Here is a 14,086-nt window from a genome sequence, read left to right as displayed (position 1 = left end):
GGGGTTGTGCTCTCATATTGCAGTAGTCGGAGGCTGGGGGTGGGCAGCAATCCCCCCAGCCCAGCCCACCATGGCTGGTGGGCTCAGCCTGTGAGCATCCTGGCTGGTACCTGCTGGCAATCCCAGCTGGAAGTGAGAGTTTTCCCAGGTGGCACTGTTATCCCACTATGTGTTGGGGTCCTGGCTCTGATTTTGGCCATACAAACCACAGCCTGGGTTTTTTCCTGGGGCTTCTCCCTCTCCAGGGAACCACTGGCATCAGCTGGGCAGTGATGGGGTTTGGGGACAGTCACAGTCATCCCCACTCAAGGGGCAGGGCTTCATCCCACCAGTGTGCCTGAAGGTGGGGGGCATGAGTGTTCAGGAAACACCAATATCTTCCAGGTGGAGAAATATGCTAGCTAAGGAACTAAAAGGGGAGAAAAAAGGATTTTAGTGGGGGGATTTTGTTGCTGGGGAGTGCAGTACCACTACCACCACCCATTCCCCAGCAATGGAGGGGAAGTGAATTTTAACACCCCCTTCTCCATCACTTGCCATGAAGCCAGCAACACAGAAAACTTCCCTAATACCTCCCCAGCATCCTGCTGCCAGGCTTGTTGGCATGCGGGGCCGCGGGCTGAAGCTATTCCAGGCACGCCTGAGCCGTGTGCTTTCTGCCGCTGTTAACAAAGCCCTTTGATTGCAATCCTCACACTGTCATCCACGCCATGAAGCCCTAATGTCTGATGTTTTTGTGCTTTTAGGCATTCGTATGTTAGATGGAGATGTAACAGATGTTGTTGAAGCGAAGTCGCTTGGCATCAGACCCGATTACATTGACATTTACAGCGCGAGCTGGGGGCCAGATGATGATGGGAAGACAGTTGATGGACCTGGTCTATTGGCCAAACAGGCTTTTGAGCAAGGCATTAAAAAGGTGTGGATCCCACAGCGCCCAGACGCGCTTGCCCTCCTCCTCCTGTCCCATGGGAAGGGCCGTGGCTGGCCCGGGGTCTGGCATGGGGATGGGCAGCTCGGCCCCCTGAGGCAATGCCAGCACTAGGGCTGGGGCGGGGGGGAGCCAATCATCTCTAATTTTTCCTAGTTTTCCCCGGCATCCCTAAGAGCTCCGCTGGATTTGGCAGCCAAGGGTGGTGACGGCGGGAGGTTCCTGGTGATGGTGGGACCCCTCAGCATGGCCGGCAGAGCCCTGGCAGAGCAGGGAGGCCCCAGGCCGGGATGAGAAACCCAAAGCGGTTCTTGGGGGGGTTTGCACCCCAAAATGTCCCTCCTGGATGCTGGCGTGGATGGAAGCAGCAGTATCCCAAACCCCAGTGTGTCCAACCCCCTCCTCCACTCTCCTTGGGCTCCTGGTATCCTCTCCCAGGGGTCTCTGTCATGTTAAGCATTCCCTTGGTTTTCCACCTGGAACGAGTGGCTGTGTCATGGCTGGGAAGGGGCATGGGTGTTGCCACAGGATCTGACAATGGATTGTTGTCCTTGAGATCCTCCAGTAAGAAAGTTCAGCCAACATCACATGTGATTGACAGCTGTCAATCCCTGCTGGGGATGCCCTGGCCTTTCTGTGCCTGCTCCCTGTTTGAGTACTTTTAAAAAATGCCCAATATTGGCTAAAAGCATTGGGAAAAAGGCCTTTCTTGGCAGCTTGGTGCTGTGGGTAAGTGGCTCAGGGCTCCGCAGTGGATATTCCCTGGGTGCTCTGGAGAATCTGGGGTTGGGGTTCCATTGCCAGCAGCCCCAGGCTGGGCTGTGAAGCCCCCACTTCAACCTCTGCCTCCACTCCTTCCTCTGCTGCCTCTTCCCACAGCGTGCTGGGAGTCAGGGTGGCCTCTTATCTAAAAATAGGGTGGAGTGTTTTTCCCACTGTTTACTTGATTTCCTGCTGGGGCGGTGAGCCTGCCGAGGAATCCATTGAAGTGCCGGGGAGTTCACGCCGTGTAAATATGGGGGAACAAGCTGCTTTTTAGACCTTATTTTTCCATGCAGGAGCAAACGGGCAGCAGCAGGGTACTTGCCTAGCACAGCCCCACTGTCTTGGGATGCTTGTTTTTGCCTTTCAGGAGACACCCTGGTCCCCCCACTGCCCCCCTGTGTTTGTAGCACCCACCATCCCACATGCACAGCTCATAATTGCCAACTCCATCTCCTTAAATAATGAGGAAAGCTGCAAGCAGATAGTTAACCACCACCTTTAGCCTGAGCAAACAGCTGTAACCGAGTTATAAATCCTTAAAATTGAGTTTTTAATGGAAACATTAAAATAACCTTTATCTATTAGCGATAGGACTGCGCTGGGGTAATTTATCATCTTGTTTCTTGTTCCTCCAGCCACACTTTATTAGTTCCCGAGCTAACGAGGGGATATTTATCCTGGTCATTCATGGAGTGCTGTTGGGCAAACACCCAGGCCCTGCAGTGCTGAGGAAGCAGGAGATGCTGTGCATCCCACAGCCAACCCGTGAGCTGGATCAGCCCCAGCCTGGCCAGGGAGGGATTCCCTGGTTTAAATGACAGCCAGATCCAGGTTTTATAGCAGCCAGGAGCCCCTCACTGGCATTGTATTGGCTTAGGAGGATGGCAAATTAAGAAGCTAGATGTTTGGGATCTGCTTACAGAAATCTTGATTGTTCCTTGTTTGAGAGCAAAGGGAAAAAGTGGATTTTTCCAATCTGAGGGAGCTGCACTACATGGTGAGCTCTCACTGTCAGGTGTTAGCTGTGCATTGTTGTAGTGTCACTCATGTGCCTGTTCATGTCCTCATGTGACCGTGCTGGCTCCAAACCCACTTTTCCTGAGCACAGCCCTGCCTGGGCATCGTGGGGATGTGGGTTTGGAGCAGGTCTGAGCCTTTCTTGGGTCCCATGGGTGCGACACTTGGGGTGAGGGATGAAAGGGAGGTCTGGGCTCCCAGTCTTCTGATCCCAATCAAAATCATTGCTACATCTCCACATGCTTGGCCAGTTGTGCCTGGTTTTATTCCTCTGATTAGTGATTTGGGAATGCTTGGGTTGCATGCCGTGGGACCCATCCTCGGAGATGACTTTGGTGTGGGCGAGCTGGAGGGTCACTGTCTGCGCCGAGCATGTGGGCTGGGATGCTGCCACCTTGGAGATCCAGGAAACCCTGGAAAGTGTGACGGGAGATGCCAGCAGCAGGCTTGGTGGGCTGGCAAGCTGGGTTGAGCTCTCTGTGACATGGAGCAGGGCAGTAATTCCCTTGGCAATTGCACTTTTTCTTGCAGAGCTCCAGACAGCTCTATTAATCTTTGCTAGGGAAATACCCACCCAGTTTGGCTGGGAGGCAGCCCAGATAATGAAAACTTTCATAAAGTAAGGAAAGAGCCTGACTTAGACTGTGTATCCAGAGGCAGGGTCAGCTCAGAGAGCCTCTGCCCCAGGAGGGGGGCGAGACAGGTAATAAACCATCCCACTCCCCCTGGCACCTAAAGCCTACAATAAATCCCGGTGAATTCCTCCAGAGCAAAGTTGCTTTATTACTATTATTATTATTGTTGTTATTATTATTTTTTGTGGAGAAAGCTGCTGCAGAGCAGTGGGAGGGAGGTAAACACCAGATCTGCCCAGGCGAGTGCTGAAATCTCTCAGTGGCAGGAGCAGCCGCGGGGAGGATGGGGCCGCTCCACTGCTTCCATCGCCTGCCAAGCCCGGCAGTGCTCCATCCTCCCTGGAGAGCCCTGCCTTACGGGACACAGAAGAGAACCAGCCACTTCATTTCCTGCCCTAACCCTTTTGGATCACCAAAAATCCTCCTTTTTGGGATATCAGTACCTTGCTTGTGAACCTCCGCAGGGCTGGGTTATTCCTGGGTGTCCTGGCGTTGGGTTGGATGGAGGGGTGAATGGGGCTCATACCCATGGTGTTGGCTTCATTAGGGGCCCCTCATTGGCACTATGGCTGCTGCTGCCAGGTTGGATTTTCCCCCTGCTCCAGGGAGGTGTGGGCAGCAGGCACACCCCTCCCACCCCCCAATTCCCAGTGGGGTCCCACAGCCGTACCCAGTAGGGATGGATCCATCAGATGTTACAGCTAAGTGATGGGGAAGGGAGAAAAGGCTGGGATTTAAACAATAAAAAACAAACAAAAGGAACCTAAAGGATAGGCTGGGAAAAGGTTTCTGGTGGTTTGGGTGGTTCACAAGGGGTTTTGTGGGCGTGGGCGATTTGAGGGATTCCCTGCCAGTTCCTCCTGCACAGCCATCCCAAAAAGCACCATGCTGGGTGTTAGCGCCTGGTCCAGGGACTCTGAGTACCTAAGATATTTTTCCCCACGGGGAATGTCAAAATCCTGTTGCTGGAGGATCTCCCATCCTTGTGGGGAATCACTGCCGGTAAACTGGGACTGGCTGAGGCGAGGGATGTGTGTGGGGACTGATGCAGGGGGGTGAGCACTGGGCAGGGTGGGACCCATCCTTCCACCCTAACCAAACCCTCAAAAATCAGACTTACCCCTTCCTCCCCATGCCAAGATGGCCTCTCATCCTGGGCAAACACCTCCTCTAACCCTCCATCCCCTCTGTGCCCACAGGGTCGCAGGGGACTGGGGTCCATTTTCGTCTGGGCATCAGGGAACGGCGGCAGAGAGGGCGATTACTGCTCCTGTGATGGCTACACCAACAGCATCTACACCATCTCCATCAGCAGCACCACCGAGAACGGCTACAAGCCCTGGTACCTGGAGGAATGTGCTTCCACCCTCGCCACCACCTACAGCAGTGGGGCGTTTTATGAGCGGAAAATTGTGAGTTTTACCCCAACATCGAGTGGGGCAGCATCCCCTGGGCATTTTCTGCATGGCTGGGCTGAGTGATGGCTCAGTTGTAAGAGCCAGGCTTTGTCCTTAGCTCTGCAGTGGGTTTCACACTGGTCATCAAGAGCTCAGGGATGTTGTGTTTTCCCTGGTAACTGGGTGAAAGGGCTGGAGGTTTTCAAAAATACCCATGTAAATATTTACCTGTTCCCCAAAGTACTTCTCATTGTATCTTGTTTTTTTTTAAAAAAGTGTATTTTGAGGATTTTTAGCCTGAGAGAGAAAAAAAGAGGGAGGATGGAGGCATTTAATGGGGGTGTGGCAGCCCTAAACTGGGAGCTGAGGCTTTCTGGAGCCAAGAAACTTCCTGAAAGTGTGAGCACATGTGGATCAGTGCAGTTTTCCCTGACACCCAGGCTATATTTGCCCTGTCCCAAAAGCTCCTGTGGCCTGGTCTCACCAAGGCTGATCGCTACTGTCATCCCTGTGCATCATCTGAACCTTGGGAAGTAAAACATCTCCCAACAACACAGCACCTTACCCAGCCTGGGAAGGGAGTTTTCCACCCAAGTGAGGTTTCTGACCAAAATTTATGTCAGTTGTGTTTTTTAACAAGTAAATAATTTTTTTTTTGTATTAAGGAGTGATTTCTTTGGCCCTCAAAAGATGAATTTCCAGCCAGAAAACAGATTGCAAGTGCCATTTTCATGGCACCCCAGGAGTGTTTGGATGGCTGAGGCCAGCCCCAGTCCAGTGCTACAGGAGCATTGTTGGGAAAAAATCCAAACCAGCTTCCCATCCAGAAATCACCAGATTAAATCAAAACTTAGGAGCCTTTTAAAATGAGAAGAAGCATCTCTTGGCCCCTCACCTCCTCTCCAAATTTTTGGTACCCAAACATCGTGCTCTGTGTTAGAACCAAAAACCAGGAAATGGCTTTTTTTTCCTTTCCCTATGCAAATGGAAATTCTTGTCCAAGACCAGGAGCTGGAGGTTTTAAGGGAAGTGTTTAATATGGCCCAGATCAACATGCACCCCTGGATGTGTACCCACACCAGCTCTGCCCTGCTGACACTGCTCCATCATCTTTTCCTGCAGCTGATCCACAGCCAAATGGATTTTTTCCCCTTTCAAATAGTTTTTGCACCTTTGAGCAGAGGAAAATGGAAGCACAAGGGTGTTTTCTCATACATCAAATGTATCTGCAGCCCATTTTTGGGGCTCTGTGCACCCCAGTGGCATTGGAGTTGTGGCAGGGATTGGATACCAGCAGGCTCAGCTCCTCTCTGGCAGCATCCCAAACAAATCTGGGGTGCTGGATGGGGTAGTGCCCATGCTGGGAGCATTTTGGCAGCTGCATCTCCTCTCTCCACAGGTCACCACGGATCTCCGACACCGCTGCACCGATGGCCACACTGGCACCTCCGTGTCCGCCCCGATGGTCGCAGGCATCATTGCCTTGGCTTTGGAGGCAAAGTAAGTGTAACCTCGTCAGGAGAAATGTTCCCTCATTTAGCACCTGGTGAGCAAAACCTGAAAGAAACAAGGTGGTTTTGTTTCCTCTGGAGTGATTCAAAATGGGACAAAGTTATTTTAAATCACTCCTTTCTGGCAAGGTTTTATACAGAATTGTTGTTTTGAATCTGATCTTCCCACAGGTGTTTTATTGATCTAATTCTTCACCTGTTGCCATCTGTTGAAACTTCTGGGGTTGGTGACATCAGTCAGGCTTTTCAGTAGGTGATTTGAAAACGCTGACAGCCGGCTCCAATGGGAGTTTTATAAATACTTCCTGGAAAAAAAAAATGTCAGAAAACATCACAGACATTGGGAAATGTCAGCAGAAGTGTTGGTTTTCAGCAAGTGTTGCATTTCTGGGGGAAAAGGACTGCTTTTTCATAATGTCAAAGACTCACAGAACTTAATTGTGGGAACACATCCCTGGTTCAAACAAGCTGCTCTTTTCTTCTTGTCCCCATCTTAGTCCCATCCTGGTTCCATCATGGTCCCCCAGCCCAGGAACAGCCCTTGGGCATTCCTGTGTTGCTTCATGGAGTGTCTTCTCATGAGCTTATTATTATTTTTATGGAGCGGAAATAAAATTAAGGCTGGGAATAAGAATAAGCCTCAGGGCAGTGCTGCACTCTCATCCAGGGATGGTGATTGTGGCTCCATTCCTCCTCCTCTGATTTAATCCCAACACCCAGGTCGGGTGAGAGCATTTCCGGAGATGCCATTTTCATTACAAATATATTAAAAGCTTTAGATGTAATTTTTGAATTGTTTAGCTGAGGCATAAACGGCAACATTAACTAGCAGAGCTTGGTGCTCAGGCATTCCATTATGACAAGAGAGAATGAATTGAATTTCGTTCTTTAAATGTTGCTCGAGAGCAATATAAATCCCAGCTCAAGATGCTGAACAACTGACTGTAAGTAAAGTGGGGAAAATTCCCCACCAATATCCCTGAGCCGGGGTCGTGAGGGGGCTCAGAAGCACAGAGCACTCAGTGTCCAGCACTCTGACACAAACCCAGTCTGGGGAGGTAGAGGCAATTTGGGTTTAATTTTTCTGTTTAATGAACAATCCAGGTTTTATTTTCAGCAATTTTTTGCTGTTATTCCTACAAAGGGAAGGTTTGCTCAGCATTGTGTATCAGCGAGCTGCCGAGCCCACTATCCTGTCTCAGGATGTGCTTTGCTCCCTATCTCCTACAAAAAAATGGGGAAAACCTTCCTGATTTGCTTGATTTCTACCCTAGAGCATGAGAGCTAAATAGCCTTATCCAGGAGTAAATCCTGGAATTCCCATGGGCACGTGGCATCCCTTCATCGGGCACACCACTCTGCTGTGGGGCACCTCAAGTGGTGGACAGGGTGTCAGCATTTAAACCATCAATTCTTGCTTTTTTCCGAGCAGGAAAGAGGGGTGGCTGGTGTGTTTTTTGGTTTTATTTTTAACTCAGTGGGGTACCTGCTGCTGCTGGGAGGACTGGGAACAGCAGAGCCACCCCATGAGCCACGTGTCATTGCAGCCCCCTGCTCACCTGGAGGGACGTCCAGCATCTGCTGGTCAAAACCTCGCGGCCGGGGCACCTGCGAGCGCCCGACTGGAAAACCAATGGAGCGGGGCATAAAGGTGAGAGGCCGTGGGGATGGAGGTGGCAGGGCAAGAACAGCCAGCCAAGGGAAGATAAAGGTCTCCAGATCTTTGCTCATGGGGACAGTTCACCGTGGGTGGCCACTGTCAGGTTCCTTGGGGGTTCCTACCTTCACGCTGTTAAGTGAAAGGAGGAGAGGGCAATAAGTCATGGAGTGGATGCTTGGGACTCTTGCTTGGTAGAGGTTTGGAAAACTTGTTTGGTGGAGACTCTCCTGAGCTGCAGAGTTTCTTAATGCTTTCCTTGGGCTGCTCCCAACAATGGGTTTTCCGTGGTGCCAATGTGGATTTGGGGTGTAGCTTGGCCAGGATGATGAGCTCCATGTGTTGAAGCACCTCATACCCCAATGGGGTGAACTCCACACCTTCCCTGATGGTTGGAGGATGCTCCACCAAGCACCGAGGAGGAGCTCCTGATCCCTGCTGGGAAGGCTGGGGGTTTCTGAGTCTTCTCTCTTTCCAGTTAGCCATCTATATGGCTTTGGGCTGGTGGATGCTGATGCTATTGTGGTAGAAGCCAAGAAGTGGAAGATGGTTCCTCCCCAGCACGTCTGCGTGGGAAGCCTGGACAGGGTGCCCAAGTGAGTGTTGTGGGGTCTGTGCCTATGGCTTGGTGAAGTGCAGGTCCCATGAGGGCTCTCCAGGGCCAGCTTTGACAGTGGGTGATTTTTTTTCCCTTTTGCAAGATTTCACTTCCCAGACCAGTGATCAGCAGGGAATTTTTGAGGGCTGACAGTGAGAGACCAAACCCACCTTTCCTGCTGGGTCCTATGTGAGCGGTGATGTGTTGGTCTCTCCGCCCTCTTACACCAAACAGTTTGTCTTGATGGAAGACACCAAAAACTGGTGATTTGTTGCAAAGATTCCCAAATTTCCAGTGTCTGGGTTCTCTTTGAATTCGGCTTCGGGTTCAAGCTAGCTCAGGTTCACATCTCATCCTTGGTAGGTCAGTCCCTCCTAGGTTAAAGAGTGGGATCAGGGATCTGACCAAGTGGACACTCCTCATTACCAATGCCTGGCTGTAGAGCGAGAGAGTTGTTAATCAGAAAAGTCTTTTAGAGACTTGCATATGCAAAACAGGAATGAGTGCGGAGCCAAGTGTGTTCATGAAGCTATTTATCTGATACAGACACTAATTACAGCCCAAAGAGGAGCACTGCACTTGTAATTATAATAAAGCAGCGCCCTTGCAGCCCATAAGGCATAGATCTTTGAAGCACTTCAAACTCATCTCGTTACCATCCAGCAATTCAGCAAATTCCTGTGCTAGGACACTGGGAATTGCAGTGGCAGATAAGATAATTTTTGCTGTGAAGCAGGAGGACACCAGGTTCAAATATAACAGGGCGTCCACGCCTGGGAGCCAGGGGCACTCTGTCCCCATCCTGATGTCATGCCCTGTCCCTGGTAGGTACATCCGAGCTGACCACGTGCTGCGTGCCAGCACCCTGAGCAGCGCCTGCGCCGAGCACCGGGACCAGCACGTGCTGTACCTGGAGCACGTTGTGGTGCGGCTCAGTATCGCCCACCCACGCCGGGGGGACCTTCAGATCAGCCTCATCTCTCCAGCCGGGACACGGTCACAGCTCCTTGCCCGGAGGTGAGAGCAGCCGGAGCCAGGGTGTGTCTGAGCTGAGCGGCATCATCCTTTAGGGGGTTGCTGCAAGTTTCCTTGGGTTTTTGGGAAGCTGGGGAGCATGCCCAGGTTTCAGCTGCAGGAGAGCTTGGTGCAAGGGTGTGTGTGTGCAAAGATTCCTAAAATCCTCAATTACCTATCTACCTTTTCTGATAAAATATGACATTCAAAGTCACATTTCTTGGTGCATGGCATTACTATTGCAGGGTGTTTGACCACTCCAATGAGGGCTTCAAGGGCTGGGAGTTCATGACTGTCCACTGCTGGGGGGAGCGGGCGGCAGGGGAGTGGACCCTGGAGATCCACGACACGCCATCCCAAGTGCGCAACCCTGCCGTGCAAGGTAAGGATCCCCCAGTGCCCACCAGTCCCTCTAGCTCCCAAAACCCTTTGTAGGCTGCTTCACTTGGCTATAAATTTTGCTGTGAGTTTTATGCTCTCTGTATTGCCCAGATTTTCAAAAATGGGCATGACATGTCAGCTCTGAATGCAGGAGGCTGCAGGTCTGGCTGAGCTGGAAGCTGGTTTTCTCGCAGCAGCAGCAGCAGCAGCAGCAGCAGCAGCAGTAAACTGGCTGCACCCGAGAGCCAGGTTTCCAAAATTAAACTGTAATGAGTCAAAATGAGGAAACCCAAGAGCTGTAATTGTTGTTTGTTTGTTTTGCTTCACTGCTGGGACATCTGGCATGTGGGCTGGTTGTGCAACAGCGCAAGGGGATGATGCCCCTTGGGCTGCAGAGGGTTGGACATCCTCCTTGGACTGCCACCAAGAGGGGGTGGCGGGGCTCAGCCTGGCCCCCTGCATGTCCCCAACCCTGCTGTATCCCCCTGTTCCCAGCTTGACTGCCTGATCCCTGACCCCTTCCCAGCAGAGGAGCCGTGTGGGCAGGATCCGGCCCCGCCGGGAAGCGGCAGCCGCCTTGCTGGCTGGGGGCAGCAGGACATGAAGCATCCTGCCTGGGGCTGGAGTGTGTTATGGGGGTGTTGAATCCACAAAATCATTGATAGGAAGCCAGAAGTATATTAAAAATTTCTCCCACGCTACTTTCTGGCGGAAGGTGCACGTGGGGGTGCGTTGCACAGAAAGTGTTTCTGTTTGCTGCCTTCACCCAAAATCTTTTGAACTCGGAGAGCAGCAGCAAAGCGCCCACAGAGCTGCTTTTCCCCCAGTATTTACAGTTTGTGGCGGGTGTTTCTGACCCCCTCACAGGCATTGGGTCTTGGCAAAACATAATGAAAACAAGTACGTTAAGTCATCTCCTCAAAAAGTCTGCACTGGGTTTGAAGCAGAGAGGGCACAGCAAGAGGAAAAAGAGGGACAATGCTCCCAGCTCGTAGCAGAAATCGGTATTAAATGTTAATTTAATACCACTAAATTGGTTAATTTAATATCAATTAAATACTATGAGTGTCATGTTACTGGTACTGCTTCACCCCCACATCGGCCCTCTGCAGCCTGGGCTTTCCTCACAGAGGATATTTTAGATTTAAAGCAAATTCAATTCTTTTGGCAAAGGTGCTTCCCCAGCTGATGCTGCCAGAGCTTGACCCTTCGCAGGCTCCACACCAGCACTGCTTGGTGCAGCAGGTGTGTCTTCTCATGCCTTTGGGTGAGCCAAGGGATTTGGGTATTGGAAATTTTAAGCACTTCCTGGAAACACAGAGATTAGGAGTTAAAGCTGAGCACACTGTGGGCATGAAGTGACTCGCATTGATGGGGAATTGGAAGAAAAACAGCACTGGAAGGGAGCAGCAGCATTTTTGGACTCTCCCCAAAGCCATGTGGCTCATGGAGGGTCTTGGTGTGGGTGTAGAGCCTTGGGCGGGGTCTCACCAGGTGCACCACAGTGTTTTGGGGGATGCCAAGCTCAGACCTCTGTTGTGTTGAGCAAAGAGATGGCTGGAGCAACAGCAGCAAGAAATAATCCAATGTGTGCTGGGTGGCTTTTGTCAGACAGAAATAATCCTCTATTGTGGAGCCTTTAAAATTACTGGTACTCTCCAGTGTTGGACACAGAGACTGTGTGATGCTGTGGTTCCCCAGATGAGTTGTGGAATTACAAATCCCTTGTAAGTGCCTTAAACAGCTGCATTTATGTGGGCTGGAAGCTCAGGGGCTCATGAACATTTCTGGGTGTTCACTGTTTGCTTCTGCATTGCTGTGCCACTGGTGACACCCTGATGGTCCAGTCCATCCTCCTCCTGCTTCCCCCAAAACTGGGTCCCCCAGAGATGGGCAAAATGGGGTGCGGGATGAGTGATGTTGCACCTGCCCCACAGGGAAGCTGAAAGAGTGGAGCCTCATCTTCTATGGGACAGGCGAGCATCCCTACACTGCGCTGAGTGGGACCCAGTCCCGGGGGAGGTCACTGGAAGTGCCAACATTGGAGATGGAGTCATCGAGAGTCGCCTTCCTGCAGAGCCAGGTGGAGGTGGCAGAGGAGGAGGAGGAGTATGCAGGTTAGTGCTGGCTGAGTTGCCACATTGTTCCCCCCAGAGTACCCAGGAAAACGAAAACCCAGATAAAAAGTGGGGGAGGTCTGATCCTGCCTGGGGCTGGGGCGGGCCGGGAGGAGCAGTGCCTGTGGCCAGCATGGGGCAGCAGGATGGTGAAATTAGAAGGTAGGAAAATGCCCCGTCCTAGCGTTCCTGCCACAAATTGGTGGTGCAGCTGTCTTGAGTGGTAAAAAAAGTTCCTCTGCCCACCTTCCCTCCTCCAGCATGGGCAGGGGCGGGAGTCTCTGCTGCTCCCTGAGGAGCAGGTCCCTCTTTCAAAGTTGCTCCTGCACCAGTATTCAGCCAGAGGATGGCTGGGTGGGATTCATTCTGGGAAGGATGAGCTACAGGAAAGACAAGCACCTAAAGCCATGCAGCTCCATAGGATAGATAGGATAAAATTTAAAATATAATAGATACAGGATATAGAATAAGATAGGTGAAGGGTCCAGGTGTCCATTGGTCCAGGGAGGGTGTGCTCAGGGCATCCTGGCAGTGGTGCCTGGAGGGTGCTCAGCTTTTCCCACACTGAGCCCGTCTCTCCCTCCTCAGGTCCGTGCCACCCTGAGTGTGGTGACCAGGGCTGCGATGGTCCCAACGCTGACCAGTGCTTGAACTGCATCCACTACAGCCTGGGCAGCGTGAAAACTGGCAGGTGAGGGGTGGTGGGGGGTCCCCGTGGAGCCCCTGGGCGGCAGCAGCGCCTTTCCTCAGGTCTCACACCTTAGCGTGGGTGATAGATGTTTGCACAGAGAAAGAAGCGTATGAGAAATTAAATGGATGGAGGAGGAGGAGGTGTGAGAATCCCTGTCCTGAATTAGGATACAGTGGGGTGGAGGACATGGAGCTGGAGAGTCCTGGAGGACCTTGGCCATATAATCATGCTGGGGAATAAGCTTTGGCTTCACTGGCTGGGGTCACCCACACCCAAGGGACAGCCAGCTGAGGTGCCAAATCACTTCAGGAACTACTAGGGTTTCCACTCCTCAGTCTCTTGGGATGGCATAGGGAAACTACCTACAGCTGGGACAAGAGAGTCCCTGTCTCTGTATTAGAGCTGTGACTTTGAAGACACTGTAAATCACAAGAATAAGAAGTAAATGAGCTCAAATTGCTGCCAAGGCTGGGGGACGCCCCAAGCGCTGTGGGCAAGGGGACAGTGGCGGGTGCTGGGAGTGGGAGGTGACTGCTGCTGGCACCAAAGCCCGGGCGCTGCCGGTTCCTTCCCCAGGATGTGCGTGAGCTCGTGCCCTGCTGGGTTTTTCGGCGACAACAGCGCCCGGAGGTGCCGGCGGTGCCACAAGGGCTGTGAGCGCTGTGTTGGGAGGGGACCGAGCCAGTGCACAGCCTGCAAGAGGAACCTCTACCACCACCCCGAGATGGGCACCTGCGTGGTGCTGTGTCCGCCTGGGTTCTACACCGAGGAACGTAAGGATGTTTATCACTTGAGAGTTGCAGCATGAAGATACGCAGGGGTTGCTTCTATTTTAAGTGCTATGGGTGGAGAACACACCTTGATTTTTGAGTATCGGCTTTGAATTTCCCCCTTGACACACTTTGCATGGTGAAGGGAGGAGGGAAACCTCTGAGTGTTCGGAGGGTGGTGCAAAGTAGAGGTGCTCAACTCAAAGCTCTTAATTAGAAACTGTAATTAACGATCCTGGCTGCTTGCAAAGCACATTTCTTTTTAGCAAGCAATGACAGATAAGGTCACCTGCAAAAGCAAGGATCTGTTGGGGAGGGCTGTGCCTTTCTACCCTGGGGAGCTGGTGCTGGGGTGCAGTGGGGCTTTGCGGCTCCGACTGCTGCTTGCAAATCACTGTCCGGATTTTATTCTCCCTGCTTTGCTTTGTTTTTGGAAAGGTCAGAAACGCTGTCTGAAATGTCATCAAAGCTGTAAAAAATGTGTCGGCGAAGCAGACAAATGTACTGCATGCAAAGAGGGATTCAGGTAAAACACCAGCACGGGAGGAGTTTATACCTGCAGCATTCATACTTGTGGTTTAAATTTGGGAAAACCGATGGGA

The 14,086-nt window shown here is 51.8% G+C and overlaps 1 protein-coding gene across 1 annotated transcript in view; it reads left to right on the top strand.

Annotated features, from left to right (window-relative positions):
* The window catches only part of PCSK6 (proprotein convertase subtilisin/kexin type 6), a 34,342-nt gene that overhangs the window by 14,510 nt on the left and 5,746 nt on the right, over window positions 1–14,086 (top strand). Inside the window, exons 7-17 of the mRNA XM_039557660.1 lie at window positions 747–919; window positions 4,548–4,760; window positions 6,145–6,245; window positions 7,804–7,907; window positions 8,392–8,509; window positions 9,340–9,528; window positions 9,771–9,907; window positions 11,844–12,023; window positions 12,612–12,714; window positions 13,291–13,487; window positions 13,923–14,010. Of these exons, the coding sequence (XP_039413594.1) occupies window positions 747–919; window positions 4,548–4,760; window positions 6,145–6,245; window positions 7,804–7,907; window positions 8,392–8,509; window positions 9,340–9,528; window positions 9,771–9,907; window positions 11,844–12,023; window positions 12,612–12,714; window positions 13,291–13,487; window positions 13,923–14,010 (1,603 nt within the window). The remainder of the gene's footprint in view (window positions 1–746; window positions 920–4,547; window positions 4,761–6,144; window positions 6,246–7,803; window positions 7,908–8,391; window positions 8,510–9,339; window positions 9,529–9,770; window positions 9,908–11,843; window positions 12,024–12,611; window positions 12,715–13,290; window positions 13,488–13,922; window positions 14,011–14,086) is intronic.

The sequence above is a fragment of the Corvus cornix genome, chromosome 10 (genome assembly GCF_000738735.6).
Source record: "Corvus cornix cornix isolate S_Up_H32 chromosome 10, ASM73873v5, whole genome shotgun sequence".
In the NCBI taxonomy this organism is placed as follows: Eukaryota; Metazoa; Chordata; class Aves; order Passeriformes; family Corvidae; genus Corvus; species Corvus cornix.
The sequence above is the reverse complement of the archived record's forward strand: the minus strand, read 5'-3'. Positions and strand labels throughout refer to the sequence as shown.